The sequence below is a fragment of the Erpetoichthys calabaricus genome, chromosome 11 (assembly GCF_900747795.2).
Source record: "Erpetoichthys calabaricus chromosome 11, fErpCal1.3, whole genome shotgun sequence".
In the NCBI taxonomy this organism is placed as follows: Eukaryota; Metazoa; Chordata; class Cladistia; order Polypteriformes; family Polypteridae; genus Erpetoichthys; species Erpetoichthys calabaricus.
This window is the reverse complement of record NC_041404.2, coordinates 98,303,131-98,329,516: the sequence shown is the minus strand read 5'-3', so window position 1 is coordinate 98,329,516 and position 26,386 is coordinate 98,303,131. Positions and strand designations below refer to the sequence as shown.

General features: G+C 38.4%; 1 protein-coding gene across 1 annotated transcript in view; it reads left to right on the top strand.

Annotated features, from left to right (window-relative positions):
* Positions 1-26,386, top strand: part of uba1 (ubiquitin-like modifier activating enzyme 1) — a 331,255-nt gene that overhangs the window by 220,206 nt on the left and 84,663 nt on the right. The window contains 4 exon segments of the mRNA XM_051933534.1: positions 2,347-2,502; positions 2,582-2,747; positions 3,362-3,558; positions 22,245-22,309. Coding sequence (XP_051789494.1) covers positions 2,347-2,502; positions 2,582-2,747; positions 3,362-3,558; positions 22,245-22,309 — 584 coding nt within the window.

Below are 26,386 nucleotides of genomic sequence, written 5' to 3'. Positions count from 1 at the left end.
ATTTTAGATGATTACCAGAACTCAATGTTGAGACAGTCATGGGAGTATTGGTTCAATTTATAGTATATGATTTTTGTTTTTAAGTTTTTGATCTTGACCTTGTAGTTTTTGTGTGTCAATGTAAATACTTTTTTTTTTTTTTAAAGAATGTAATGTTTTTCCTCACTAGCTGTCCATGGTTTTAAAGTGGTATAAGGGCATTAGAAATAATTACAAACTGTTACATTTGCAGGTCTCTTTATAATTTCGGTATGATCTAAAGCAGGTATGTCAAACACGCGGCCCCCATGACAGATCCTAGTTAGCACTGAACTTGTACAAAATGATTACTGCCGTTTGTGATTGAATCATTCTGCATCTTCGGTGTTACTTATTGCCTTTTCTTACTTCTGCCTTCTGACAAAAGCGCGTTTTCCCATGGCATTACGGTACCAGAAACGTCATCTGCTAGTATAGCCACGAGCCTTGACCAAAGTTAATGAGACGCAGCGTCACAACTGAAGTGCTAGGCTGCAGCAGCGGGCAGCAGGGGCGGCCTTAGGCATGTGCAAACTGTGCACCTGCACAGTGCCACCAAATCCCAGGGGCCGCCACGCCAATATATATTGAATATAAAACAGAAAGAGAAAATAACGACACAGCTGACAGCAATGTGGCCAAAAAACATTGTGTTTCTTGTTAATTAGTACGCTGTATTTACAGATGTCGCTAGAGTCAGAGCAGTAAGCTATATGTAGTATTATAACGTTCTGCCGTAATGAGAATATCATGGGCCGCCACTTGGTTTTCAAGTTACGGACACGCGTATATTGAAGCGTGTCATGAGCACGAGGCGGCTATGCAGTGTCCACAACGGATGTGGCCATCCGCTGTGCATAAGATTCCATATTGACATTGCCAGGCGAAGGGGCCACCGATTCTTTCTCTGCTCAGGGCCGCCACGAGCCTAGAGCCGCCCCTGCTAAGGCTACAGTACTGACTGGGCTGCTGAGACTGGCCACTGGGCAGAACTGACCATCACGAGTAGTAATAGCCCGCATATTTTCACGTTTTTTTTGCTCTAGTTTCATGTAATTTTGTGCTAGTATTGTAACGAACAGTTAGTGCAGGCTACAGCTGAAGATCTGAAGTGAACGCGAGAAGTTGGTGAGATGTTAATATTAACATATTTTTGTGATTTTGAGTTTGTAAAATTATTGTGGGTCGGGTGGCTTTTTGCATATCGGCTTATTTTACAATATAAACTTTGAAGTAAACTTAGTAAAGTAAAATTTGATTTTTGTAGGATTTGTTTTCCAACTTTAATTACTGAGCAATGAACTCAGTGAGCATTTTCGTGATTTCAGTTCACACAAACAGGGCATTGCTCTGTTCTCTTACAACGTTGAGAATGCGCCTGAGAATATCCAAATGGAATTGATTGAAGTGCAGTCAGATTCTATTCTGAAGGCAAAATACAACGAAGTTGGTGTGCCAGGCTTTGCATGCTTACCTGCCACCCTCGTATGTGCAGATCCGTAAGTTGGCATCGAGAGTACTGTCAATGTTTGGAAGCACTTACCTTTGTGAGCAATAGTTTTCGTTAATGAAAGCTACAAAAACCCCACATCACTCAAGACTTACCGTCGAGCACCTTTCATCCCTCATAAAAGTTGCAGCTGCACGAGATTTCAAGCCTGATATTGACGAACTGGTTACTAACAAGAGATGCCAAGTGTCGGGACAAAAGAAATAAATCTCACACTGTAAGGCTTCTATATAAGCAATGAATATAATATAATAAGGACCTAGCTAAGAGGCCAAGACTCTAATTGTACACTGTTGTATGGTGACTGTATGGAAATAAATTGCTTTTCTTTAAACTTTAAGTGTTACATTTTTTAAAGTTTTCAGTATTGGAAAGAAAGCTACAGTAACTTTGTATAATAGTATAATAGTATTTGTTATAGTGCGGCCTGCTGACGCACGTATGGCAGTCGAAGCGGCCCACCAATGGTAGTGAGATTGACATGCCTGATCTAAAGGGCTAACAGCAACTACTCTTCCCTTTGAAATATTTTTTAATTCACATTTTTTATTTGTTGATTATGTAAACACTTCAGTTATTTCGCCGATTCTCCTTCAGAATCTTCTCGCTGTCGTTCTGGAACACAGCATAGTACAATAAAATCAAGGAACTTGATGTGGACTTAGAGAGGAAGAGCATAGTCCAGATTACCATTTATGAAAAAGAATGGCTACTTTGGATTCCAAATTAGTCCCCTCCTCAACAAAAACCCTGTGAGGATTTAGGAATTTGATTAAATATGAAAACACTTTATGCATTTTATTACATTTTCTTTGAAGGTTGGTGCTGGAGCAATTGGTTGTGAGCTGCTGAAGAATTTTGCTATGATTGGTCTTGCCTGTGGTGAGGGTGGAGAGGTCATTGTTACTGACATGGACACCATTGAAAAGTCTAATCTAAACCGACAGTTTCTGTTCAGATCTTGGGATGTCACTGTGAGTATAAGGGTTTTGACCAGCTTAGCTGTTTTTAAGTTATATCTTTAATAATATGGGCATTGTCTCTGTGATACAGAAAATGAAATCGGAGACTGCCGCTGCTGCAGTTAAACAAATGAATCATCAGATACACATCACTGGTCATCAGAACAGAGTTGGACCAGACACAGAGAGAGTCTATGATGATGATTTCTTTGAGGGATTAGATGGAGTGGCCAATGCATTGGACAATGTTGATGCCAGTAAGTCTAACATTTCTAACCTCCAAGGTTATTTTGGTTACCATTTAAACAAATTTAACTGTTCTGTGCTCAGTGAGCGTTCTGAATTAAGTGACCCAGGCCAAAATAAATCTGTGAAGCCAAACTTTTAGAAGAACAAACATTCTAGTATATACAGTATGCATGAATTGGAACTCTGGAACACCTCATCAGGTTGCTTGTTTTATGATCAAGATGGGAAACTACTACATCATTCAGTAGTTTGTTGTATATTGTCATAGCCCTATCATATAAAAAAATGTTTTAATCTAAAAAAGCCGTTCCTCCTCAATTCACATTTGCTCCTGTTCAGAAATGTAGCTGTTGTGGGAGTTAAAAAATAAATAAATTAGGATATTTAAGGAAAGCAATTTGTAATATCCCTTCAGTTTTGTGGTTATTCAGAGTTAAATGAAAAAAGACAATAAAACCAACCCTCTAGTTTGTTTATATTGTACAGTGAAAAACTAATTCTGTTAGGCTTGGTTTAGGCTAAATTTATTTTTAAATTTTTTTAATAAGGCGGATGACTGTGTTGACAAAGTAGTTCATAAATATGGAAAATGTGGTTTTAAATCTTTTTTTTTTTTTTTTAGGAATGTACATGGATCGCCGTTGTGTGTATTATCGGAAGCCTTTGTTGGAGTCTGGCACATTGGGAACAAAGGGAAATGTGCAAGTGGTCATTCCCTTCTTGACAGAGTCATACAGTTCTAGCCAGGATCCTCCTGAAAAGTCTATACCCATCTGTACTTTGAAGAACTTTCCTAATGCAATTGAGCACACCTTGCAGGTAAGATTGTGTCCAGGCTAGGTGATCCTATCGTAATCTATTCAGGTTTTTTTTTTTTTTTTTTTTTTTTGTAATCATTGCATTGAATATCAGTTTTCTAGAACCTAAAGTATTTGGTTCAAGAAGTATGTTGAATGGTTTTCCCACCAAAAGAAAAACAATGAATTAATAACCAACATTTTATTTAGATATTATTTTCCAAGCGGCATTAAGGCACAGTTTGTTTCATGATACTTTTTAATCTATATTACATTACACTGGGATCAGGGAGAAGACACATAATTCTTTACAGGAAAGCAAAATCATGTTTACTGTAAGCTACCATCTCTTAATGAGCACGATTAACCAAACTGTGTCGAGCAGTGGAGTATTCCTTTAATATACAGTTCCCTACACTATTATTGGCACGACTTGTAAAATTAGTAAGGAGAGTTAGAAAAAAAACAGTTTGCTGAAGAACCATCATCTTGCAGTGGAAAAATAAGACACATCTGACTCTTAACTGAAACAAATTCATGCAAAGAAAAACAAAGCCCTTATCAAGAAATAAATATTTTTAACAATAACACATGTGCCACAATTGTTGGCACCACTGCATTTAATGCTTTGTTCAACCTCTCTTTACCAATATAACAGCACGGCACCCATGACCATTGTTCATTACATAATCTCTACAGATCATCCAGGGTCCCAAGCCCTCTCCTATGTACTCTCCTATTCCGTTCACTCCACAGGTTTTCAATAGAGTTCACGTCAGAGGACTGAGATGGCCATGGCAGAACTTTGATTTTGTGGTCATTTAACTAGTGCAGAATTGATATGGACATGTGTTTCAGATCATTATCCTGCTGGAAGATCCAGTGATGACCCAGTTTAAGTTTTCTGTTTGAGGCAGCCAGATTTTGATTTACAATCTCCTAATATGCCATGTACCCTAGCAATGTTTTCAGAGCCTTTGGAGGAATAACAGCCCCACATCATCACAGAATCTCCACCATATTTCACAGTTGGGACAAGGTTCTTTTCATTATAACCTTCCTTTTTACACCAAACTCTCTTTGCTTGTTTATTGCCATAAAGTTCCATTTTTGTTTCTTCAGACCATAGAAAACTGTTCCACTTAAAGTTGTAGTAATATTTTACAAACTTCAGGCACTTATGTTTGTGGATAACTGACAGAAAAGGCTTCTTTCTGACATACCTTCCAAATAATTTGTTGGCATGGCGAATGCCATCTGGTGGTGGTTCTGGACACTTCATAACCCCAGGATTTCACTTTTTCTTGCAATTCCCCAACAGTGATCCTTGGAGATATTATTGCCTCTCTTCTTCTCACTGTACGTGGGAGTAAAATAAACTTCGGTCCTCTTCCAGGCAAGTCTGTCACAGTTCCAGTTGATGACCACTTTATTGCCCTAACTGTAGAAATGGGCATTTTTAGGCGAGTAGCCTTTTTTTTTTTTTTTTTTTTTTTATATATATATATAAGAATTTGCTAAATGAAGGGCAACACAACTTCTCCCTCATTTGGATTGAGTGTTCTGTTTTCTTTGCCATGATGATGGTTGGCTAAGGAAATCTGGTTCTGTGTCTCCTCACATTTGTATCCCAGTTAATCAGGAAGTCATTGATTTCATCTGGAAAGTTCCTGTACACTCCAGTCAATAATGTACATTTTAAATGGGAAACATGCGTCAGTTACATTGTTTCACATTACTTTTCAAGGCTGGCAACAATTGTATCACATGTGCTTTTGTTAAAAATATTTTTTCTAACCCTTCTTACTAATTTCTACAAGGGGTGCCAGTAATAGTGGAGGGCACTATACAGTGCATACTTTCCGGATGCACTGTATATTGACTTATTTTAGTGATAATTGGAAATCAACTGATTTTTTTTTTTTTTTTTTGCTTAAAATGTTCTTCAATTGTTGCCTTAACACTAGAATTACCAGAGCCTACGAAAAAACTCTTATATCCGGCCCACCTTAAATCGCTTCTTAAATCCGTTCACACCTCTCCGCCAGCATCCTTTGTCCTCTAAATGTGCTGATAAAAGACAAGCTGCCAGCAGCCGGCTATTCCATCCCCCCACCGACTTAGAACGTGAGCGAAGTTTTCCCAGCTCACGCCTTGATTGATTATGTGGGAGTGAAGTGGAGTTTTACAGTGGAAATAAGAGATCATTATTCTAAAGTAATCTGTGTAAACACATTGTTAAAACAGAAACTTTGTCATATTTTAGTAATGTTACAAAATGTAGTAGGCATAAACTATAGAATGTGTAAAGCCCGAGTTCCAAAGATCAAATAAACACTTTCACAAAAGCTTCAAGGACAATACAACAGCCTCCGTGGCGTAGTGCGTTAAGATTTGCCTCTTAGAGCACAACAGCTCTGCCGCCTCTCAGACCTGAGTTCGATTCCCCGCTAGGGATAAAATGTTGCTTTTTTTTTCTTCTTTTTAACCTCAAACGGACATAAAATTTATAAATTGGTATGCACTGTCAGTTAATGAGATCGTTATATTTTCATGTGGGATGCTCCTTTTAAAATATTTTTTTAACAATTGAGACTGCAATTAACAGGAACAACTGTCCTTATAACTGTTATTTTTAAGATCCATAACACACAGACAGGCGAGCACTGCGTAATAGGGAGACAGACAGGCAGAGATATATAAATAAACAGGGAAGGCACATGTACTGAAAGAAGAAAAAAGATCAACGTGCGTTGTTCCTGTAGCACTGAATGAGCTCACCCGCTCTAACATCACCCCTCCCCCCCCATCTGACTCTCTAAGTAAGGGTTAGAGGAGGGGTGATGTTAGAGCGGGTGAGCTCATTCAGTGCTACATGAACAACGCACATTGATCTTTTTTCTTCTTTCAGTACATGTGCCTTCCCTGTTTATTTATATATCTCTGCCTGTCTGTCTCCCTATTACGCAGTGCTCGCCTGTCTGTGTGTTATGGATCTTAAAAATAACAGTTATAAGGACAGTTGTTCCTGTTAATTGCAGTCTCAATTGTTAAAAAAAATATTTTAAAAGGAGCATCCCACATGAAAATATAATGATCTCATTAACTGACAGTGCATACCAATTTATAAATTTTATGTCCGTTTGAGGTTAAAAAGAAGAAAAAAAAAAGCAACATTTTATCCCTAGCGGGGAATCGAACTCAGGTCTGAGAGGCGGCAGAGCTGTTGTGCTCTAAGAGGCAAACCTTAACGCACTACGCCACGGAGGCTGTTGTATTGTCCTTGAAGCTTTTGTGAAAGTGTTTATTTGATCTTTGGAACTCGGGCTTTACACATTCTATAGTTTATGCCTACTACATTTTGTAACATTTATTACTAAAATATGACAAAGTTTCTGTTTTAACAATGTGTTTACACAGATTACTTTAGAATAATGATCTCTTATTTCCACTGTAAAACTCCACTTCACTCCCACATAATCAATCAAGGCGTGAGCTGGGAAAACTTCCCTCACGTTCTAAGTCTGTGGGGGGATGGAATAGCCGGCTGCTGGCAGCTTGTCTTTTATCAGCACATTTAGAGGGCAAAGGATGCTGGCAGAAAGGTGTGAACGGATTTAAGAAGCGATTTAAGGTGGGCCGGATATACGAGTTTTTTCGTAGGCTCTGGTAATTCTAGTGTTAAACTAGCCACTGGTCCGCAAGGTGTGCAATACTCACGGAGTTGTTGGGTGAGGGAAACGCACACAAAAACACAAAAAACAAAATCTGGAAATAGTTGCCCTTGAAAAGCACAGTAGCTTATTATGTTTCTCCATGCTCAGCTTTGCTTCAAGTCCACTGCTCTGCTCTTGTCTCATAGTGCTTCAGATGTGAAAGTTTAAGTCCCATCTCACCACACCCTGTCTTGTTCTCCTCTGTATTGTCCAGCATTTGCATCAATTCAAAGTCTCTTTCTTCTTACTTGAGATCCAATGTAATCCCACCCTGTTTCTTCCCACCTCTTTGAAACTACCACTGGAATTGAAACTGATTGAAAAGCACATGTAAAAAAGTTGGAATTTTTGTGAAAAAGAGCATCTTAGCTGGTGAGTTCTGTGTTTAGGTGTTTTCCCACTTCTTGGGGGAGGTAATTACTTCAGTGCAGTGTGTGGCACAAAACACCAGTTGTATGGTGCAGTGTACATCACCGTCATGAGTTCATGGATGACCTTCACACATTATTGCTTCAATGCGGTGTATAGGCATGGCACATCAGAGATGTGGCTATAAAGAGTGATGTGGTGTGAAGTGCAGCACTCCATCTTCACTGGTAATTCTTTAACACTAGAATTACCAAAGCTTACGAGAAAACTTGTAAATCTGGCCCACCTTAAATCCACTTGCACGTCTCCATTCAGCGTCGTTTGTCTTGTAAATGTGTCAATAATCCCAAGCAGCCTGCTATACCATCCCTCCGGAGAAACTGCAAAAACCTCTCCCAACTGCCGCTGTAAATGTATGGTACTTGTAAAGGTTAGCGTTTTTTTTTTTTTTTTTTTTTATTCAGTTTTATGCTTTCAGTCACGTTCATGCTCGCCCTGATCTGACACTGCTGTTTTCAAATAAAGACGAGCTATAACAGAGGTGAACTCAGATCGGAGAAAGAGAAAAGAAGCCCTCCCCGCAAGAAAGGTCCACTCTCATATAAGAACAACACAGCTGCATCAGCTGGCGAAAGATGGCACCGTTTGGATACAGGACGAGGTCCAGCGTCATCCTGCCAATCGCCTGTCCTTCAAAGAAACAGTACGACTTACAGAGCTCGCCAACGTATCATGCAAACTCCTGTTTGTGATTATGTTTTGTGATGGTCTTTACATAAGAAGCATTTATATGTTACTTATATAAAAGCCAGATCGAATGTTACTTATGTTGATTTATTTACGTGTCTTCCTACAGTGTAAAGTCACAAGTAGACTGCAGAGCTTCCCCTGTTTGATCGACAAGGGAATGCTCACAAATTGCACATGTAATGCCATGAAAAATGCCTGCTGACACTTTAGTACGCGAGCAATGGTACGAGAATGTAGGTAGACTTCTTTTTGGGCACATACACCATCCAGATCTGAACACTGGTGGTCGGGGGAATGGTTTAGCAGGCTGCTTGGGATTATTGACACATTTACAAGACAAAAGACACTGAATGGAGACGTGTGAGTGGATTTAAAGTGGGCCGGATTTATGAGTTTTTTCGTAAGCTTTGGTAATTCTAGTGTTAAAGTCCAGACTACTAACAGATTTGTAAGATGGTGCCAGTGATTGTCATCAACCAATCAGCACAATTCATTGCCCAAGTTTCACACACAACAGTTCCTAGGTGATCGAAGAGTTCATAACCTGGAATAAGAGCTAAAACAAATACAAGGAACAACAAATGTTCCAAATTTCCTATGGTGGGAATGCAACAGAAGTCACTGGTTCCTGAGGTGGGAAAGCGCCTTTTCTCACCCAACAAGAAGTTTGCACAGTGTGTGCCCCAATACCACCCCGCTCTGTCTCTCTGTGCCAATTCACATTTGTTACAGTATTTTTGGTTTGGGTGAACATTTTAGTGCACAATTGTTTAAATTCAGATTAATGCAAAAGAATATACAATGAGGAGCAAAAATGAATATTGTTCCTTATCACCAATAACATAAACACATTTAACATTACATTTCACTGAATACTAAGATCAATCAACAGTGAACAGCTTTTGCTTCATACGGAATTGTCAGCATTCAGCAGCTTTTATCCTTTCTTAAAAGTAAAATAAATACAGGAGCAGGAAGAACCTAAAGGATAATGCCAAGACACAGACTCAGCCAGCACATTGACCTTCTTCTTTTTTTTTTTTTTTTTTTTTTTTTAATAAATACCTAAAGTAGTGTATAAATTGTCAATGCTTCCTTTGATCTGAATTCACATGTAACTAATTTTTAAATATTAAAAGTATAGAAATTTGTGGCTTTTAAATTTTTATTCCATATCAAACTACACTGCTGTTCTTACATAGTAATATCTAAAACTAAAAGACGCCAATCCACAACTAAACAAAACCTATCAGTAATCACTTGTTAAAAACCCAAAAGTGTGGGTATGGAGGATTTACAAAACCTAGTTGTTTATGATTAATCAGGGTTCAATACTTATTAAGACTGAACAGGTTTTAGTATTTCGAAACATTCAATTCCTAGAGTGGGTATATCAAGAAAAAGTGTTGTACCCCTATCCTAGAGGTAACAAGCACCATTTGATCACATGTATCAGTAGTCTACTGCAGTTAATCCACCAATCGTGTAGACATGTCAACTCGGCAATAAATCGTAATTTTGAATTGCAATACGTAGAAGATTGCAATTTTGAATTGCAATACTAACTGAATTGGCAAGCAAACATCAGTGTGACAGGTTTCTGCTGATTCCTACCCCTAGTGTACAACATTATTGAAATGGCATGGCCGAAAGCATTTATCACCAAACAAAAGCTATTATTTTATAGTAATGGTAATTCTGGCAGTTTATCCCAACAAGATTTTTTGGCATTGAACGAATAATTCTTTTCAGAAGATATGTTTGAAGATAAGCAAACTCTTAAAATATTTTGTTTGCATCGACATATACACATCTACATTTTTATGAATACTAAACATGAATCCTATTCCAAGGGACACTGTGCAAAGGATAGTGAATGGTGATGATGGACTGGGACCTATTAAAGATATTCCATGCCAGAAACCAATAATTAAGTGTAATATACACATGAGAGGGGTTGATCTTTCTGATAAAATTAGTTTTACTCTACCCACCACATAATTCTATTATAGTATTGCACATTATTTGTACATTTTATTGAGATTGCTAACAAATTGTTATATTCTGCACAATGAGATCTGCAGAGTTAGACACAGAGCTATTGAAATACAACTGTAAAGGATTCAACAGTTCAATGAATTGGGCACACTCTGTTCAGCTGTCTGTTTGGACTTCAAACCACCACTGGTCCCAGTACTATGTCCACATTTGAGTGAAGGAAATGTGTGAACTGCTGGCAGGAAACTGTTTAACAGTGCAAGGAATGTAATGTGCCACTTTGTCTCATTGTATAGAAACTGTTTTGAGTGCAACATAATTCCCTGATGTAAGAAATCAATGTATATAATCCATTGTGTTTTGAGTGAAAAATGTAGAGCGATATTGAAAAACATGTTGAAAGCATATCTTTGCTGTTTTATTTTCCCAAAGCAGTTTTTTGTATTTTTTTCCAATGGAGAACTGAAAATCTCTGAACACTTGGGATCAAATTCTAATTTCTTATGATAAACAGACATACTTCAAAAACACTGCAAAGTACTGGGGGGAAAAAAGGTCTTTAGACTTAAGAAACTTAAACATTTCTATAACTTCAGGCAATTACATAGAGTAAAAGACAATCAGGAGTTAAGTTACAACTTAAAAAATGTACTATTGATAATATTCATAAAATAATAACAATAAGGAAAGTATGTTTGAATATTGGCAGCCATACAACCAGATAAATGTTGATATGTAGTTTCAGGTGGTACATAGACTTGCAGTTTATTTAAATATCTCGTTAAGTCATCATTTTATGGCTTTCTTCAGGAAATGCTGCATGCCTGTCTCAATATGGCTGCCTAGTTGTGCTTCTCAGTGTGGTCTTCATTTTAGTTCATAGTGTGTGAGATCATGATGGTGAGAGAGAGATAGGAAATGAATTTATGCATTCTTTGTCCAAATCCTTACACCAGTAGGGTGTTATGCTACAGAATGGCCTCTGATTCAAACCAATCCCAAACAGCCGAACTTCAGACCAATGGGGTCTCACAGTTCTTTTTACACCTTCCCCCAAAACCATTTGTTGAGCTGATTTCTTCCGTGCTAGGTAATTTGGCTTTCCTGTGGGGGTTGATTTGAGAGTCTGGCAGAGAATCACTTGCCAAACTGGATTTAGGCACTTCCTGAGCTCCTGGACAGTCTGAGGTACAACCTGGTGGTGTCGGATGGACCAAAACGTAATGTCCCAGAGGTGTTCTATTGGATTTAGGTCAGGCGAGTATGGGGACCAATCAATTCCTTCATCCTCCAGGAACTGCCTGCATCTCTCCACAAGAGGCCAGGCATTACCATGCACCAGGAGGAGCCCAGGCCCACTGAACCAGCATTCGGTCTGACGGGGTCCAAGGATTTCATCCCGATACCTAATGGCAGACAAGTTGCCGTTGTCTGGCCTGTAGAGGTCTGTGTCCCCCTCCATGGATATGACCATCACTGTGTACCCACCACCAAACTGGTCATGCTGAACGATGTTACAGGCAGCATAACGTCCTCCATGGCTTCTCCAGACACTTTCACATCTGTCACATGTGCTCAGGATGAACCTGCTCTCATTTGTGAAAAGCACAGGATGCCAGTGGTGGACCTGCCAATTCTGTTATTCTATGGCAAATGCCAATGGAGGCACAAGGCCTACTAGAGGACGTCGGGCCCTCAGGCCACCCTCATGAAGTAGGGCTCTGGTAGTGCTTATCCTGTTCCTCCTTGCCCAAAGGACCAGATACCAGTCCTGCTGATGGGTTAAGGACCTTCTACGGCCCTGTCCAGCTCTCCTAGAGTAACTGCCTGTCTCCTGGAATCTCCTCCATGCCCTTGGGAATGTGCTCAGAGAAGTAGCAAACCTTCCGGCAATGGCACATACTCATGTGCCATCCTAGAGAAGTTGGACTGCCTGTGCAACTTCTGTAAGGTCCAGATATCACCTCATGCTACCAGTAGTGACACTGACCATAGCCAAATGGAAGACTAGTGAAAAAAGTCAGAAAAGATGAGGAGAGAAGAATGTCAGTGGCCTCCACCTGTTAAACCATTCCTGTTTTGGGGGTCGTCTCATTTTTGCCCTTCTAGTGCACCTGTTGTTAATTTCATTAACACCAAAGTAGCTGAAACTAATTAACAGCCCTCTCTGCTACTTAACTGACCAGATCAATATCCCAGAAGTTTCATTGATTTGATGCTATACTCTGATTAAAAAATGTTCCTTGAATTTTTTTGAGATATATATATATATATATATATATATATATATATATATATAATATGGAAGAGAAGGTCTGTGATACGGTTTGCCTATTTGCAGCTGGAGATCCACAAAGGGAGAAAATGAATCACGTATCATAAAGTAGTTTTTATTCCTGAGCTTTCAGCCCCTGCCAGGGGCCTTCATCAGAGGATAATGCTTAGACTTACAGGAATCAAAGGCAATATATAGCAAAAATTAGGTGGGGAGGGGTGGGGAGCTAAGTCATTGTGTTCAGGGGGGAGGGGGGTATTGGTTATAATGTTTTATTTATTATGAACATGTTCTTCTTAAGTTTGCATATGCTGGGTTTATGTCCAAATGTCTGTTAATGCCGTTCTTGTTTGATAGCCAAGATTCAGCCAGCAGTCTGGCACTTTTTCCCAGTTAAATGAATGTCTTGTTGATTTAGTATGCGTATGTGATCATGAGCCCTTCCTTCTGACGGCATTGTGATGTTCATGTATACGTGTTGCGATTCTTTTTAACGTTTGTCCTATGTATACTGCTGGGCAAGAACTACATGGAATGCTGTAAACTGCGTTTCGTGTTTCTGCTGTCGATTTCTTGTTTTTAGCATTAAAGAGGAGCGTGCGCAGGTTGTTCGTGGGTTTGTGTGCTATTCTGATGCCTGACTTGGCCAGGATGCGTGCTGCACCTTCAGACAGACACACTGTGATGATAAGGAAGTGAGTACCAGGTGGAATGGGGTTTCTGGTTCAAGTCGATTGTTTGAGTTTTTTGGCGTCTCCTGTGTAAGCATTATTTAATGAATGTTTTTGGGTATCCGTTTGAAGTGAAAAGACAGAAGAGAGAGTATCTTTCGTTCGTTTTTGTCTCCTTCATATTACAATGGGTGTGGACTCTTCTGAATAGAGTTTTAACACATCTCTGTTTATGAGATACTGGGTGGTTTCTGGCGAAGTGTAATATCTTGTCTGCATAGCATTCCTTACAGTAAACACTTGTGGTCAGGGTAACGTTATTATTTCTTTCAATGTCGATGTCCAGGAAGCTGATGTATCAGTTCATTTCTTTTTCCATTGTGAATTGGATTGCAGGGAATATTGTGTTGATGTGGTTGTAGAACTCGTTCAGTTGGTCATTTGTATGACTAATGTGTCGTCTACGTAGCGTATCCAAAAATTTTGGGTGTGAACTGGGATAGAGCCGTATTTTCAAATCGCTGCATTACCAGTTCCGCTAGAAGTCCTGATAATGGCGATCCCATTGGCATGCCTTCTTTTTGAATGTAGTATTTGCCGTTGAAATGGTACACGATAACGTGTAGTGAATACACTTGACTTGAACATACATAGTTTCCATACTCTCTTTCTGTACGTTTAGCATTAGTTTGCTCAGAAGTTGATGCACTTGCTGCCTCCTGAGCAGCTCTTTTTTTCTCCGTCCTTTTCTCTGCCCGCTTCTTCTCTTCTTTGGTCTGTGTCTTTTCGCGTTAAAACTGATTAACTCAGTGTTTGTGTTGCAATTACTTAGTACGTTTTCCTTAATTTTTCACTTAAGCTGACACTTAAATCAGGGAATGAGAATGGTGCCCGTACACGTGCTGCACGGCCGCCCTGCTGGCCGCTGCCAAGACTTGATTCTACAATAAAATTAAAATAGAGGAGTAACCTTGGAGGTCAATCATCACCCTGAAAGTGGATAGTAGACGTCACATAGTATATGTGTACCAAATTTCAGATTAATAGGTCAAACGGTTTGCGAGCTACAGGTGATTTAAAATCCTGGACAGACAAACGAACAGCCACGGTAGCGTATTATATTTAAAGATATATATTATATAAGCACATTTGTATGAAGGGACCTCGCAGTATCCTGTATCAGGATATATAAAATTAAGAACTATCATTTAAGTTTTTCTTTTAAGAAATGAAATGTGCAATAACTCCTTTACAAAAACAACATACACATTCTTTGTGTTAAATTATATTCCAAAAAAAACATGTAAAAAGCATTGAACTTTATTTGCATGAAAAATTAAATTTTAAATCTCAAAAGTATAATAAAGATACAAATAATAGTAAAGATGAATAAAAATAATATGAATAAAAATAATATGAAATGAACAATAATAACAAAAATAACAGTAATAATAATACTACTAATGATGCCAAAAACAGTATATAATCTGAAAATGAGTCCTTTGTGTGGTAAATCTTGAAGCACGGTGAAAGACACAATCCAACGTCACAGTCGGGACAATAACAGTGTGTTTCTTTTTGGATTTTCTTTCCAGATTTATCAGTTTTTGAACAGCACATTGCACAGATACGAGTTGGGTTCTGTTTTTTTCTGCTGTGGGTATACAATCAATAAAATGTCTACCATTAAGACGCTCTGGATTGATCCATCATGTGCTGTGTCGACAGCTTCTCTTTAGCAGTATTGTGGACAGTGGATTTGTTCTACAAGCTAGCATGTAAAGAGATAGTTTTGGCAGGTTTTTGTAACATAAATGCATTCCAAATGCACTGTTCCACCAGATGACAAAGTATCTTTTTGTAGCATTTCTTTTGTTGCCTCCTCCTAATGATATAGAAAGTCAGTTCTTGGTCCACGCGATCTGTGCCTGCCATCGTGCTTTTGTAGTCGACCACAGCACAAGGCTTTGTAACCTGCTTGTTGCCTTTCGCCTGTACAATACAATACAATACAATTTATTTTTGTATAGCCCAAAATTGCACAAGAAGTGCCGCAATGGGCTTTAACAAGCCCTGCCTCTTGACAGCCCCCCCAGCCTTGACTCTCTAAGAAGACAAGGAAAAACTCCCAAAAAAAACCTTGTAGGGAAAAATGGAAGAAACCTTGGGAAAGGCAGTTCAAAGAGAGACCCCATTCCAGGTAGGCTGGGTGTGCAGTGGGTGTCAAAAGAAGGGGGTCAATACAATACACAGAATAGAACTGTACAGTGACTGTAGCTGCATTATGTACAGTGCTAAGAAGACAAACATCTTTCTTGTCCTTCCATTTCAGCACAAGCTCTTTACCCTTTTGCCAAACCACTTGTGCACCTCACTATAATTTAACTCTGCCAAAGTCTTCAGTCATGTGTCAGTCTTTCTTTACAGCAAGATGTCAAATAGCTCTGGCAAAGTATAAAAATTGTCAATGGTTACACCGTAAACTTGATCCAGTAGAGCATCTGTCAAAGTCAGCATCATGAGCCGCCCGCATATATTCATCCAGTGAATGACAGCTGGTGAAGGAGGATGGGTGTTCACACAGCATTTGCGGTGACAGAGCAAGCTGATAAGCTTGTGAAATATAAAGCTATTTACTTGCCTCCTTTCTTTGTGCTTGTTGTAAATCAAGATGTAATTCAGATGCCTCAAATTGGAATGTGCTGGTCAGCAAAACCTGTTCCGTATGGACAGAAAAATCATGAGTGAGTAATGTTTCAGTTTCTCAGGTGCCTGCTTTTTATTGACAGTAATTCACCTGCCACTTTGCACAAGAGAAATCATTTTTACTTTCCTAAATGCAAAGTATAGAGAAGTATAGTCGTTGTCGTCTTCATTTGACTGCTTCTGTTAGGAGTTGCCACAGCGGATCATCTTTTTCCATAAGAAAAACTATAGTAATCATGAAAAAATTCAACTTTGAGATTTTGATGAATCTTGATGTTTTAGACCTCCCCGAGTCCAAAAATTCCGTTTTTTGGAATTATGTATGTATGTGTGTGTGTAAACATGATAACTCAAAAACGCAATGAGGTAGATGGATGAAATTCGGCATATGGGTGTTAAACAAACATTACAGATCTGTATTAACTTTTGGGCCAAATCCATCAACCGTAAGTGGTACTTTATGTCAACATATACTCGATTTTTTATTTTTTTTTTATTCATGCAGCTACAGAGTCAGATTTTTTTCAACTTTACTTTTATAATAATTGTTCATTATATTTTTGATTTGATTTGTTGTTGATGGTTCTTTAATGTACAATATATAAAAATATAATCAGTGTCTTGCGGTTTACTCCTCAAATATCTGTCCGCATATCTGAGTATACAAGAAAGTCTAGGGGAGACCCCTCCTGGTTTTTGAAAATAAAACGACACTGATCAATAGACTGACTAGGTCATCCCACAAGATCAGCATATTGTTACTGACCAATCACTTTTGCTTTAACAATGAAGCTATACAAACTTTGTAAAATTCCTGAGTTGGCAAGGTCTCTACTGCACTACAGGTAGTTAGGCGAAGAGAGCCTGCCAAGTGATGAAAAACTAAACATACTAATGTGTTTTGATATTCTGTATTTGTTAATTTGTTTTTTAGTTCATATTCGCAGGTCAAAAGACCTGATATTGTGAAAATAATCCAATAGCAGAATTATATTTTAAAATACTAGGGGGCTTCGCCCCCTGCTCGCTTCACTCGCCAACCCCCATATTTGGTTTTCCGGATACACACTTTGAAGATTTTTTTTTCTTTGAATTGTTGCTATATCATTAGTTTCACTTTTATTTCAGAACTTCTGTAAAAACAATATTTGTAATCTTGCGAGTCCCAATATGCTGAATCTTTTTAATGAGGTCAGGATAGGTTTCTCTGTTTGGACTTTCAGCACAGACAAAACGATCTACATCATCAGCATTTAATATTTTTTTTTTTTTTTACAAAGTAAGTAGAGTTCTGCATTGGACTCCTGTCTGTAAAGTCGTGCTATTTCCCTCTCACAGTTCCAAAAGTACATGGGTTTACCAAGGTGATACCCCAGACTTTGTCTAGGTTTTTGTACAAGGGCTAGACAGAACGTTTTTGACTCCTGGTGTAAATTTAGGTTTTTAAATAAACAGACAGATAAATATATATACACTAACAAAGTAACCAATAAATGCATGTGCGGTAAACTCCGTTTTTGAAATTCTCAAGATTCTTTATTTGTCACAGGCATAGTTATAAAGGACAACACGCAGTGAAATGCATCCTGATCTGCTTATCAAAAACTGTGCAAAGTTAGAAGAATATCAGATTAACAAAAAGTCATAGATCGAAAGATAACAGTATAGTAGAACATAATACCCTAAGTTCTTGTCAATAAGCCGCGGCTTATCTAAGGAAAAAAGTTGTGAAAATGAAAAAATAGAATATCGGCTTATACATAAGTCCGGCTTATACATCCATCGCGGGGGTTGCGTTCCAGAGCCACCCGCGAAATAAGAATATCCGCGAAGTAGAAACCATATGTTTATATGGTTATTTTTATATTGTCATGCTTGGGTCACAGATTTGCGCAGAAACACAGGAGGTTGTAGAGAGACAGGAACGTTATTCAAACACTGCAAACAAACATTTGTCTCTTTTTCAAAAGTTTAAACAGTGCTCCATGACAAGACAGAGATGACAGTTCCGTCTCACAATTAAAAGAATGCAAACATATCTTCCTCTTCAAAGGAAGAAACAAATCAATATGTCTGTTTGGCTTTTAAGTATGCGAAGCACCGCGGCACAAAGCTGTTGAAGGCGGCAGCTCACACCCCCTCCGTCAGGAGCAGACAAAGAGAGGGAGAGGGAGAGTTTGTTTTTCAGTCAAAAATCAATACGTGCCCTTCGAGCTTTTAAGTATGCGAAGCACTGTGCAGCATGTCTTTTCAGGAATCAGCTTTACAAAAGATAGCAACGTGAAGATAATCTTTCAGCATTTTTAGACGAGCGTCTGTATCGTCTAGGTGTGCAAACAGCCCCCCTGCTCAATCCCCATACGTCAGGATCACAGATAGTCAGCGCAAGATTGACAGAAAAGTAAGCAATCTAGCTTCTCAGCCATCTGCCAATAGCGTCCCTTGTATGAAATCAACTGGGCAAACCAACTGAGGAAGCATGTACCAGAAATTAAAAGACCCATTGTCCGCAGAAATCCGCGATATATATTTAAATATGCTTACATATAAAATCACAATTTAAATGACCGCTACGCGCTCGTGTTGACTCGGCGACGCCCAGAGCAGAAAGAACGCGCTCCGGCCGCTCCAACCGCGCCATGCGGGGAGTGAGAGAGACGGCAATATCTCACACTCTCTCCCCCCTTAAAGAAATTAAATGGGCGCGAGTGAGACCACTGACCTCCCTCCCTTCTATTAGTTATAGGTTATAGTATGTTCGGCTTATCCATGAGTCCGGCTTATCTATGATACGATTTTATTTTAAAAATTCGTATGATTTTTGGTCTCCGGCTAATACACGAGTCCGGCTTATAGACAAGAACTTAGGGTAAGTAAAATTATGTGAATAAAGTAGAATTAAGTGTTAAGGTGCAATAGTGTAGTAATTATTGTGCAAAACCAAAGTTAGACTGGTGCATAGTTAAATGAGGCAGTTTGTTTTTTTGCGCTGCTGCTATCTTTACTTTTTTATATTTTCTAATTTCCTACTTTCATATCCTTTAACTTTCTCCACATGTGTATAGCGGCAACGTTTTTTTTTTTTTTTTTTTTGCCTTTCTAATTTTCCTACTTTCATAGTCTCTAACCTGCTCTGCATGTGTTTAGCGTCAACGTTTGTAAACGTCTCTGTGAAGTTCTACTTTGTCTTTTACTCACTGTCATTTAATTCTGGGCCGGATTGGACGTGCTTTTTTTTCAATTCCACTTGTTCCGGGCAGATAATTACTTTCCTTATTTTCTGAATTTGCACCTCGATTATTCTTTTTTGCTCTTTTTTCTGTGCAACGCATTTGAGTCTCTTTTCTCCGCGCTTCTTTGTTTAATCATCAATGTTTCATTTCTACCGTAATGACCTTATACACTTTATATGCACTGAGAGCCCTGGAGCTGTATGTGCTGCATGACTGCCTTTACACTACTGATTTATTTATTTTTTTATATTGCTTGTAAGTAGGGTGTGTCTTGCAAGACTCTCGTTTTATGTTCCCGTGAGACGCACCGTGGCAGGTCTGTTTCGTCTCGCGGGTCTTTAAATTATCTTCCGAGAAAGATGACATATCGTAGACTTATCAGGACAGGGGACAGGATTTCTTTTTATAATAGATAGATTTGTCTCCCTTTTTTCAATTTTTCTCTCTCTCAAAATAGATAGTTGAAATATCATGTCCTTTTTGTTCTTGACATCAGCCATATCATACATATTGCATACCAGGGATTTTTCCATCCATACACCTATTACCTGCTCTTACTGTTGCTCATTAAGGGTTTACCATTCTTATACATTGGCTATTCAAGTCTTTCACCCCTAACCTTCACACAACATGTTTGTTTTTCTTTGTTTCCTTCAATACAGCTAGGCGGGGTCTGCACACTGATTCAAGTCTGAGTCCTGTTCTTCCTAAGCCCCCATGATTTTCATGATCACACCTGTCAGAACACAATAGAATCGGTTTTCTAATTTTTTTTATATCTTTTCAGGCCTGCAGGTGACAAAATTCTGTCTGTAAATTGTAAGTGCCTGAGATGGAATCCGAGAATAATATGACAAGTAGAAAATAACAAAGCCCGGTATGGGAGATTTTTGAATGCATTATTGAAGGCATTCATTATAAGCACATTGTCTTGGAGTGGGATGTGTTGTGTGCCATACACATTTTGAGTAAAAAAATTAAAATCCTCAAACCTTGAAATTCACCTAAATTTCATTACAAAGTGGCCCATTCTGGGCAATAAAATAAAACATAAAAAGTACCAACATTCAGCACAGATTTGTTCAGCACATATGACATTAAAAATATTTTAAAAATTAAAAACTTTTTGTAAAATTGTTCATATTCAGTATCTGGTTTTGATTATGCTTGTTTTTATCAGGCAAAACCAGATAGTAAACCATGTAGTGGAGTAAGCTTCTAGTAACATTAAATTCATATCCAAATCTGTTAAGTGTACAGTTCTGCCATAATTACTAAAACTGAAACTAATAGATATAAAAGTAAAACAGAAATGTCTTCGTGAAATAAAAGCTAAATTAAAACTAAAAATACACGATGAAAGAAAACTAAAACTAGACTGAATTTCCAAGTAGTGTCAGAAAAAGTACTAAATTAAAACTAGAGAAAAGCCAAGCAAAATGACACCTTTTATTGGCTAACAAAAAAGATTACAATATGCAAGCTTTCGAGGCAACTCAGGCCCCTTGCCTCGAAAGCTTGCATATTGTAATCTTTTTAGTTAGCCAATAAAAGGTGTCATTTTGCTTGGCTTTTCTCTACATTCATAATGGCTAACACAGTACAACACCCTAGTACTACTAAATTAAAACTAAAAATACACAATGAAAGAAAACTAAAACTAAACTGAATTTCCAAGTAATGTCAGAAAAAGTATAGAAATAGAAAATAACATCAAAATGCAAAACTATAATAACTTTGGTTACAGGTTTTGAGAACGACACATTTGCTGAAGGACTCAATGCTATGCTTGATTTGTCAGTACTGTTCGGTATATAACTTTAAAGCATTATGGCATGTAGCCATGTCTGGATGGTGTCTGCTGCATGTTTTCCCGAAACTAACATCAAAATGCAAAACTATAATAACTTTGGTTACAGGTTTTGAGAACGACACATTTGCTGAAGGACTCAATGCTATGCTTGATTTGTCAGTACTGTTAGGTATATAACTTTAAAGCATTATGGCATGTAGCCATGTCTGGATGGTGTCTGCTGCATGTTTTCCCTTTGTTAGTTTTCTGAGTACTCTTTCAGCTTCAACTTCTACAATGTATCCGCGTGAAATTTCACGTGAGGACAACCCCTGTACCCTGTCCTACTCTACCCTATCTAGTGTCACTGTCAATATAAACTTTTATGGAGGATTACTCTTTGATCGACTGTATGTAAGAAACCCCAAACACCCATCTTGATTGAATGTTACTGATCTGTTTCATTGTTTCCGAGTATGCCAGTTTTTGATTTCCATGCCAAAAATGTGCTGTTCAGGGTGATAGGCACCTGTGTAGATGGTTTAGGTGTATGTGTGTGCCCTGTCCAGGGTTGTTTCTTCTTCTTTCCGTGCTCAGAAAAGAAATTGCCCCCAGCTCTGGATGAAGCTGGAATGGGGAGAAAACAAAAACCACTAAACTTCTTTGAGGCAACTACAACTGAACCCTAGAGAAAATGTGTGAATTTCAGCACAAAAACACTCTATCTACTGTATTGTACAAAATGAAAGTGTTCTTGGTGTAAAGGGGTAAATGTTTCAAGGAATGACATGAAAGGTTCAGATGAGTAAATAATATGTAACTATAACATAGTGTATGCATTTCTCTAACATATAAATATATATACTGCAGCTACAATACTTGTTTTATGAGATTGTTTAGGTGGAAGGGACACAATGTTGCCAACAAGGGCGACACCTTGTGCCAAACAGTATAACTACATAGTGCTTTAGGATATGCAGTCTAAACTTGTTGTTGTGCTTCATCATTAAACTGACCTAGTTGTGTATTATAAAATGTTTTTTGAAGAAAACTTATGAAAATGCCTAATTTTTTGTGTCTTATTTAGTTAACTTTTTCTACAACACTATTTTTACTCATAAATGTAGCATTGGTTTACTGTTTTTGGTTTATTCTTTCAAGATTATAACTCCTCTCTTACTCTTTGTTCTCTCTGCAGTGGGCCCGTGATGAGTTTGAAGGTCTATTCAAGCAGCCAGCAGAAAATGCAATGCAGTACCTCACGTATGTTTTCTCAAGACCATCATACCACACTACCAGTCAAAAAATTGTATAAGTGTATACAGTTTAATGTCTTAATATTTCATGAAATCATTAAACAGAACAAGTCGAACAAATTGACAATGGCAAATAAAAAAATAAGTCAAGGAATCATTAAGTGTAAAATTTTATTCAAAATTTTGATTCATCAGAGTAGCTAACTTTTGTTTATGTAACAGTCAAATACACACATGGCATTCTTTCTATAAGGGAAATTAAATATTACTCAGAAAGATGTTCCCAATACTGTTGCAGAAGTTCCCAGAAATGCGTTGCACTTGTAACTTTCATTTCTCCTTTCTATCCAGTTCATTGCAAACTAACTAGTGAGATTTTAGTCTGTAGACTGCACTTGACATTCCATGTTTTGAAGTGTACCACCTTGTTCTTTTATTATAGTTGGTATTACATGGTAACAAAAAATCCATTGGTAACCCTTTTGATTCAGAATGCCAGTCATTCTGTGCAAGTCACCAACTCTGCCTCCAGCAAAAGACCACCAATTAGACAGCATACAAACACTTTGCGTGATGAACTGTAGTTTTATAATTTTAATTCATCAGTCCATAAGACTTTCTTACAGTCTGCAGTAGTTCACAGCCAGTATTTCATGGCCCAGGCAAGCCTGGCTTTCTTATTTTGTCCTTTACGGAATAGCTTACTTACTGCCACTTGCCCTGTCAGACCTGTAGCACAGAGTCTCCTCTTCACAGTAGAAAGTGTGCAAAGTGATTAACAGAAGTTGGGACACCTCTGCAAATTGCTTGCATCAACTTTCAGGACTTAATTTACTTAAACTTTTACTGAACATTTATAGGTTGTAACCTATTAGTTGTTCCCTTGAAGAAGACCCATTTATAATATTCTGAAATTTTCTTTTTCCAGTTTTTGATAACCTAAACTTTATATGTACACCTCTGGCAGTTTACTGTTTACCTTTTCACCATCTCAGGCCATTCATTGCATTTCAACTGATTTAAATGTGAAGAGAAACTGGAAAAACTGAGGTGTTCTAAAACTTTTGAAAGTAATATAATTGTAAGTTTGTTTTTTTAAATTTTCTAACTGTAAAACTGTATGTGCAGTGATTTACCTATACCAAGGTTGCCTAATTGTTCTCCAGGTTAATAGTGTTCACAAAAGTCTTTTAAACAGTTTAAGCAATTTTCAGTCGTAGCCTTCATTTACATAATCTTAGCTAGTCGCCACATTTCCATGAAGATAATCGCGTAATGTGACATACCTAACTACTGAGACCAGCTAGTCTGCAACTGTCTTCAATAAAATAAACCTTTTGATTTTCTCATTAGTTGAAGGGGCAGAAAGTATATGCCGGAGAGCCAATAACAAATGAATGCTTATCCGGAATCTCAACGTATAGAATTTAGCAATGAAGAATAAGGAACTATCTGTCTGATGTTTCGTGTATTGAAACAACATAGGGGAAACAAAGGACAGCAAATGTGGTTGAAAGCACCATGGCTATTAACCCTTTACACAACATTGGTGCTGCACCAGCTCTGTCAGACAGCACAGGGGCTGTGAACCTCACAAACTGAAGAGAATTCCATAACAGAATGTAAAAAAGAAATAAAGGGCAGGAATTGCTGCTATTAACACTTTACACAGTGCCATATCTATCAGGCAATATACTATTGGCTGTATAAGAAATTCACACAATTATGTATGTTCTACATAATAACATCTACATATGGGTGTATCTTGGTTTAGTTTCTCTCAAGCCTCACCTTTTGCTTAAGCCCACTGCTTCTGATATAATATCTGCTTGAGAACAAGATGAAGTTAATTTGAAAGCCATTACAGATTCCTAGGTCTAGGATTGCCTATCCCGTAATTTTTGTTTCCTTTAAATGCTTTATTTCATTTCATGGCATATGGTAGTAAATAAACCAACTAATTATTGTATTAACTGGGAATTGATGCATTATATTAAGTCCACTAGCTATGTTACCTAGCTTCGTTCAAAGGTAAATTGGATATATCAGAAGTACTAAGTAAGGAGCCGAGTACTTTTCTGTGTACAATATTTGTTTCCCCCTCAAACCCCAGGGCTAATATTGTTAGTTCACTTAAGCTCCTTATGCTTGAATATGCAACGTATCATTGCATATGAGTAAAACATTCCTTCCATAGGTCAGTTCTTGCTGTTCCTAGTGACTTGGCTTTTGTTGGTGCTCATTGCAAAACACAATTTTAGAAGAAACTTGTACGAACTGTACGTTTTAAGGGCTGAAAAGATAAGAACAGTTGAAAAGAAATATTGTGAACTTTATTCAATGTCTACCTCCTCTAGGTTCTGCCATGGGGGAATTCTTTATTGAACAGTGCAAGTGTTTAAACTGACTGAGGCATGCTGTCAATTCTGGCTTGTGTTGTACATAGGGCTTGCATTGGGTTGGTACACTGTACTGGCCCTTCTCTGTTTCTGCTTTGCAAATCAGAGCATACCAGTAAATTGTGGTCTGGCCTCCAAAGGGGCACCTTAGTTCTCCACAGTATAACGTGTTTTGCCACTAAATCCAGTGTTGCTTAGTGGGTTTCTATAAAGTTTATCTATATGAGAACGCTTGGCAATCCGGTTTGGTTTAAATTTTTATGTTTTTTATACCACATCATGATGAATGAGAAGAAGCCAACTAATAGTCCTTGTACCCAAGGAGGCCACTTGCTAACCACATCAACTTTTGAGTTTTGCCTAGCTTTTCTTTGTCCACTTCATCTCTCATTTTTCATATAGCATCCCACATTGTCTTTTTCCTGCACAGAGCTGCTGCTCATTCCCATTCTGTGCGTAACTAACAGCCTCAGCTTGTACAGTGGCCCTGTTTTCCATCCATCCATTTTCCAACCCGCTGAATTCAAACACAGGGTCACGGGGGTCTGCTGGAGCCAATCCCAGCCAACACAGGGCACAAGGCAGGAAACAATCCTGGGTAGGGTGCCAACCCACCGCAGGACACACACAAACACACCCACACACCAAGCACACACTAGGGCCAATTTAGAATCGCCAATCCACCTAACCTGCATGTCTTTGGAATGTGGGAGGAAACCCACGCAGACACGGGGAGAACATGCAAACTCCACGCAGGGAGGACCCGGGAATTGAACCCAGGTCCCCAGATCTCCCAACTGCGAGGCAGCAGCGCTACCCACTGCGCCACTGTGCCGCCCTGGCCCTGTTTTACTTAGTGGAAACTTGCTTCAACTGCATGCCCCATTTCTCTGCGTAGTCAGAGATGAAGCAAAAAAAAGATGCACTGCCTAAGAATACCCAGTTGCTGCAGTTTTTATTACCAGCTCATATTGAGAAACAAAAAAAAAAGTGTCACCTAAGTTTTTTTTTTTTTTTTTTTTTTTTTTTTCCTCTCTCTATAAAGTCTCCAGATTTAAATCAAATCTGTCTAAGCTTTTTTTGAGATTTTAGGGTAATTTTACTGTTATGGGGAGAGAGTTTACCACTGAATACTGGTATTTCGAAATATCCTTTATCCTGGATACTTACTGTCCTTAACATTAGAATTCCTAAAGCCTACGAAAATGCTGAACACTGTGGTAATGTGCCTTACTGGCATTACCTGTAATTAAATAAAATTTGTCAAGTGTCCGCTGCAGGGTTGAGAGGCATTTGTTTGTAATAAAAAGTTAAAGTATAAAGAAAGGAAACTTGCCTTTTTCCTTTTTATAGAATGCAGATAGACATCTTCACTGACCTTATTAGAGCCTTTTGGAGAGTGTCGCGGTAGGTCTCGTGTAGAATGGAGAGATAGCCTTGCCATTAACCAGCCGGGATAGCATTGTCAGTCCTCCAGTCCTGCATGTGCCTCCCACGACCCCATAACACTAAAGGAGTAAAAAAGTGTGAAGCGTTGTAGTATTAGTTTACCGTGGTTTAGAAAAGGGATCTCATGTGTGTAGTTGTCTGGGCAGTAGCTCAGGGGAAGGACATGAAAATTTAAATGCTTACGTTAACTTAAGGCAGAAGCGCAGTTTGCGTCTCAAAAGCCGGCACAGCTATGC